This window comes from Chelon labrosus (genome assembly GCF_963514085.1).
Source record: "Chelon labrosus genome assembly, chromosome: 5".
NCBI classification, from domain to species: domain Eukaryota; kingdom Metazoa; phylum Chordata; class Actinopteri; order Mugiliformes; family Mugilidae; genus Chelon; species Chelon labrosus.
The window spans coordinates 16,106,790-16,113,102 of record NC_140341.1 but is presented as its reverse complement, the minus strand read 5'-3'; the positions used below and the strand labels follow the sequence as shown (position 1 = coordinate 16,113,102).

The window sequence follows — 6,313 nt, the reverse complement described above, 5'->3', positions numbered from 1 at the left end:
AGTTGGCTGTTTTGTTGTCTCCCCTATCAAATTGCGTTTCCTTGCCCTGGCGTTTGAACCTACCCAGCTGCCATAGGTCACGCGATATTCAGTTACGGCTGCTCTCTACGGAAGCTACGTCCACCCGCCACAATAAGACAATACTACAAGTCTGACGGGTTGGTTTTACAGTAATTCATAATACTCTCTAGTTCTAATAGTAAATGTATTAGTTACTATTAAAATAAATTACAATTATAACATACACACAATGTGTTAAATAATTTTAATACTACATCATCTGGCTTACAATGTCGTGTTTGTTTTATTTTGAAAATCGGGTTGCTTGAGTTCCGGTATAGATGTAGCGTCAGTGCGGAACAGTTCAACACTTTTTTTTCCTTCCTTCCACATGAGGGTTCTGCTCAGGCTCATGTCAGTGCAAGGTGAGTGGAGCGACACAGTAAAGGTGTATACAGACGTGCGTGACTTGGTTTATTGGAGAATTTATTTGCGGGGCAACTAGCAACTTTAAAGTGTAAGTTCACCCTACCTGCTGGGTCAAACCACCACAGTCGTAGTAATGTGACCGCTGTTGGATTACTGATGGACACACTGCTTAAGACACTTAACATGCGGTGGTATCTACTTATTAACACAGTAAAAACACTCATTTAATGAGAGCACTTCGACTACAGTCACAATACCAGCATTAAATTAAGGTATTACAGAGTCACAGTATTAATGTGCTGAAGAAGTATGGCCATGGTTTATATTGAAGATGGGTAACGTGTACAGTCAGACTTTTCTAGGTTCTCGTGCTATAAAATAATGTCATATGTTTTTTCTTCAAAATGGAATGGGACAAATAGAAAACAGTTTTCCTAATTGAAAACATGGTGTCAGACCCCTTATTCACTTAATATACAATAATAGTTCTCTTAACCAATATTTTGTCGCATCAGCAGGAAGCAATGATACTTGTTGAGCTAATAATATTAATGATGACTCTAATCAGGTGTCCAAACGTGACAACCAACAGTTTTTAACTTTAAATTTAATGCAGATTCTCAAAACTACTTCATGTGTGTCTATTCATTCACACAAACAAATGGGATTCACACAGAAATATTAATGACGATAGATGAAGGTTCCTAGGCAGTGTTTTTAAGTATTATACAGTATACTACTGCCCGCTGCCAGTCACATTAGAAATGGTGTGTTTGGTTGACCTAATGCTTTTGTTTTGGTGTAACTACTTATTAAAATCATGCTTTTGTCTTCTTAGTCTGGCACATTGATGGCTGCCTGTGTGCTGTGGCGGCGGGTGCCCAGGCTACGCTACCTCCCGTGCTTGAGAAAAGTCCAGGATCGACACATGCATGTTGAACCCAGTACTGAGACTGATGACCAGGAGGAAAAGAAAAAAGAACTGCAACCCCAGGATGCCTTTTTACCGGAAGGATACAGGCTGCCTTACAGCCCTTCATCGTATCATCACTCTGCGTGTAACACTGCAGCCTCCCACAGCCAAGCAGATAATGATGAAGACGAACAATGTTTCCCTGCTCATGCGCCTTCCTTCTGGCAACAGGGCAATCGCTACAGTGTGAGTTGCTCTCGACATCTCTCAAGCTCAAAAAACACACTTCTTGACCTGGCTTTCAACAAATGCCCAGAACCCGAGGTACGCTCAGTGTCACCCCACCACAAAAATCCCATAGCACCGGATGTTGAAGTGGACTCGCGTGCGTTCTTTAAATGCAGACCGGAGTATGCCTCTGTTTCACTTGACCAAACCCAGAGGCCTCACCCAATCAAATGGGACGAGGCCCTTCTGCTGCTCAAAAAAGCGTCTCTGTTAAAGGGCAACATGAAACCGTCTGATGTGTCGAGTTTGTTTCTGGAGCTCAGTCGGCTGCACCCAGACCAGCTGCCGTTAGTGCGTCGTGACCAACGCTTTATCATGCTACTCCGATATTCTGTGGATCACCTTCGCCTCTTTACTGAACGCCAGCTGCTGGAGATGCTGCAGTCGTTTGTGTGGTTGGATTTGCCCCCTGCCCACACTGTACTCAAGCCGTACGAGGCTGAGCTCATCCGTAGGGCCAACCAGATGAGTTTACATCACCTGATGTTTGCCGCTGACCTGTGGCGCTGTATTGGGAAGCAGGTGCCCCAGTTTTTACAGCACCTCTATGACTCAGTCCATCTGCATCTGGGAGAGATGGAGGTCGCTGACCTGGTCCAGCTGATTTATATAATAGGAGAAGGCAGGCACTGCCCAAAAGACTTGATCCGTCCCTTAGAGCAGCTTCTCATGTGTCATTTACAACAACTATACCCTGAGGAGGTTGGCGCCGTGAGCTTGGGTCTCTTTAAAAGCCAAACTTCCATTTCTGAGGGTTCAGTGACTCGCATTGTCGACAAGGCACTCTCTTTTGTGAAGGAGATGAGTGACTTTGCAATAGTGAATGTTATGAAATACATACGTTACAGTTATCTGTATCACGGGGCATGGATGGAGGCCATGGCACAGGAAGTTCCTCTACGTGCCCCCGGTATGGGTGTCCAGGGGCTGATGCACGTGGCACTGACCTGTTCAGCTCTGCGTTACAAGAATGATGCCATCCTCACTGCTATTGCTGAGAGAGTGCCTTCACTAGTTCCACACTGCAGGAGTAAAGACACGTCCAAACTTCTTTGGTCGTTTGGCACATTGGGGTTTTTGCCAAAGCAGAGTCCAAGCTTCTATCCAAGCCTTACAGAATCCATGAGGCAGAAGATGACTGAATTCCAAAGATACCCACAGCACCTGCTTACCAGTCTTATTGGCTTGGCCTTTGTCTCACATTTCCCAGAGGACCTCATCGCAATAGCCCTGTGCCCGGACTTCGTCAACTTAGCGATGAAATACACAGAAATGGATCTGAAAAAAGACTTGTTCACTTTAGATGGGGCTGTAGGTCTGGAGGTGCCTCAGTGGACTGGTCCGCGGTTAAGCTGTGATATTAAAGAAGAGGCGGCAGAAATGCTGTGGACGTTTGCCCAATCAGATGTGTGCCAGAAACCAGAGTTCGAGGAGGCAGAATATGGTCTGCAAGATCTGCTTGGAGGAGAGAAGTTTGTATGTAAGAGGATGATCCTGCCCCACATGCGCTCCGTTGACCTGGAAGTACATCTTGACCACACTGGACAGGCCATACCTGTGAAGCCAACATCTCCAGAACAGGCTGCATCTACATTACCTTCTAATCAAGGCTGGGGGGACTTAAATGTAGGAGTAAGCATAACTAATGAGCTTTTAGCACAATTAACAAATACAAATCCCACCACAGCCCCTTCAACGCCATCTTCTAGGGTTACGCCCACATCTCTTCTTAGACTACAGCCTGATGAAGGTGTGAGACTTTTCGACACAGCGTTAGACCTAACCGGTAAAATCACAAAAACTAACAAAGGCATAGTCAAAATTGCTGTCCAGGTTTCGAGCAGGAACCACTACTGCATTCAGTCAAACCAGTTGGTGGGATTTCAAACCATGAAGAGAAGACAGTTGCAGATGGCAGGCTTTAGGGTTGTAGAGCTTGGTTATGATGAGTGGTTTCCCATGCTAAGAAAAAGCAGGGCTGAAAAGCTTGGTTACCTGCACTGCAAAATCTATAACAAACGGTAATGATTCTCATACCTAGAAGAGCCAAAGTCCACAAAACTCAGACTGCATGGCTTCTGGGTAAGATTTAGTTTGAAAAGACTATGTGCACAGAAAAAAAAAAGTCTGTAACCTCAAGCCACCCGTGACATTTTTTAAGTTTAAAAATATGTTTCATAAAAATCTTTGTTTTGAAATAAATATTTGTGAAGACTGTAGAAATGTTGCAAATTGAAATAAATCCTGCCTTCCAGAGTGCATCTGCATCATGTGCTACTGTATGGCTGCCTGGGTGTGAATTCGGAATGAAACATAGTGGTTGTGAGGCTGCTCCTGAACAGTAAAATCTCTTGTAATTTCACAAAGGAAACATTAATATTGCATGCCCTAGCCTGATAAAAAAGTGGAATCAAATTAATTCACATTAGAGTCAATGGTCACAATTTAAAAGAAACATCCGCCCGTAATTCAGAATTAGTTTCATTACAAACCTCAGAGAGACTGATCTGCCTCATCTCTATGTTCTTGCCGGCTCGGTCGGAAATGGGGAGCCGAATTCCCTCCCCACTTGTAGGGTGTAACTCCACAATTCATATTTATTCTGATCAATGTTCTAAATTCCACACGTGTCACTGTGGTATTCTTTTTATGTTTTAATAAAAAAATGCCATCTGTACTGATGAAGTTGCTCTTGTGTTTTGAACAGTGTTATTTAAGACTGATGACGGTGACACCTAATGCCCATGGTATTGATCTCTTACTAAGAATACACTTACGGGGGGGGGAGGGGGAAACATGCTTTATTTTTTTGAAGAATTTGTTATTGGGGAATCGTTATAGGAAAGAAATAAGCTTGGGAGACTGTTTAAAAAAAAAAATAAAAAATTGAAATGCCTTTAATGGAAGAAGGAAACCTTTAAGGATATTCCATCATATATTGAATTGTCTGCAGTCAAGTTAATAAAAGTAATAATAATGCAGCATAAATAAAAACTGCGTTGGATAATGTATATTCTAAATTTCAGCTTCTGATATTTGCTAATTGTAGTGTTTCAAATTACATACCTGCAATTATAGAGTTGATTCCAGTCAGGATGCATAGCTTTCAGCTGCTTATTATGCAAAAACGCGGATTGTTGAATTGCATTATACTTAACAATGCTAGAATAATTTGTCAGTACTATGCAATCCGATACCATCGCTTACGGCAAATTCTAGACACGGCTTTGTGCACCTCCCCAACAGGCTCGCAACGTATTACATTTAGAACGTTTCACCAAATACTTCAATACAGGGAGTGCTTTACAACCGTTAATGCAAAACATGGTTTTTGTAGCAGATCAAGCAACACTACTGAAACCGTTGGAGCGTATAAAGAGACAGACTGGACACATCCCCAACAATCCTGTGAAACTAATCCTTTCGCACTGGAACCGAATGGTGTTCCCAGACTGAGCCATGTTGGACTCTTCCGAGCCGTTGTGAGATGACTTTGATCTGGAGGTCATGTCATTCCCGTCTCTGACTACCCCACTGAAACAAGATTAGTGTTGTTCGTAGTGTCACTGTTTGCATTTGTGTCTGTATTTTTGGAGATAGAATATGTAAAGACTGTGTTCCTCAGACACTTTACTGTTAGGACGTTGCTCTATTACCTTATATAGTCACAAAGTGGGTAACAGTAGATGGTTGCTGAACAAATACAGCTTGACTGTAAAGAGCTCACACATTTACTCTGTAATTGTGTGTACGTGTATTCCTGACAACATTGCTTGTGCATACAATAGCCCATGTTCTCTGCCTCCCATCAAAACACTACACGTTGTTTTATAAAGGACTCTGCAAAAATGAATGTTGCGCAACCTGCAACAACTACATATACTTGTATCCGCTGTGTTGGGTTGTTGAATTGAAGCTATGGCGTGTTTTAAGAGTTGTTTTTCAGAAGAAAAGGCTGTCTCCAATGAAGACAAGCGTTTATGTTTTGCTATCACATCCAGGTCTTTGGAGGATATCCAAGGCTGGATGAGACCTTAGGTTGAGGACACGCTTGAGCAACAACAGCTGTGATGTGTTCCCTTCAAAATGTTTCTTCTTTTCCTCCCTACTTTCTCCTTTTCTTTATGTCCCTCAAAATGATGTCAGCGCTTTAATCTTGCCAGCAGTCTCAATGATGTAGGAAACAGACACATCTTCAAGGTCTCCTTGTTGGGAGACAATGTCCAAAAGAAAAGCCTTCTGGGAGAAATATTTTAACAGCTACAATGCTTAGACACAACGAGATTTCTTAAAAGCATATCTGGCTATCTAGATTGTCCCACTCAGAAAAATCAGAGGGTGAAGCCTGAAGGTTTTCTATTGGGTATTCTATGTATTCGCTTTAAATCTCAGAAAAAAAGACAGAACTTCAAATTCTTGGTTCCATGACTGGTTCGTGGACAGAAACTTTAAGTTAGGGCCACAAACAAGATTATTCTCCTCACTTTTCTCTCCCTTTGTCATTCCCTTCAAGTCACGTCCTGGTGAGAGACAAGTGGTGTAAAGGAGGTTATGGAAATGAACAACAGAGAAGTTCAATCAACTCCACTCGTGTTCCGCATTTGCGGGAGCGCTTGATGATCCCCCGGGAGGACTCGGAGGATGCTGCAGGCCATCACAGGGGAACGAGAAGAGCATGGATGA

At 42.8% G+C, this 6,313-nt stretch overlaps 1 protein-coding gene across 1 annotated transcript; it reads left to right on the top strand.

The window, feature by feature from the left end:
• The first annotated feature begins 345 nt into the window (after positions 1-345).
• fastkd5 (FAST kinase domains 5) lies at positions 346-4,307 on the top strand. The gene is made up of 2 exons (XM_084545492.1): positions 346-425; positions 1,268-4,307. The coding sequence occupies exon 2, from the start codon at positions 1,280-1,282 to the stop codon at positions 3,653-3,655; it is 2,376 nt and encodes a 791-aa protein (XP_084401618.1). The 5' UTR covers positions 346-425; positions 1,268-1,279; the 3' UTR covers positions 3,656-4,307.
• The last annotated feature ends 2,006 nt before the right edge of the window (positions 4,308-6,313 follow it).

What these genes read in the sequence shown, in the direction of transcription:
- fastkd5 (XM_084545492.1), top strand. Translation starts at nt 1,280, where the DNA reads ATGGCTGCCTGTGTGCTGTGGCGGCGGGTGCCCAGGCTACGCTACCTC.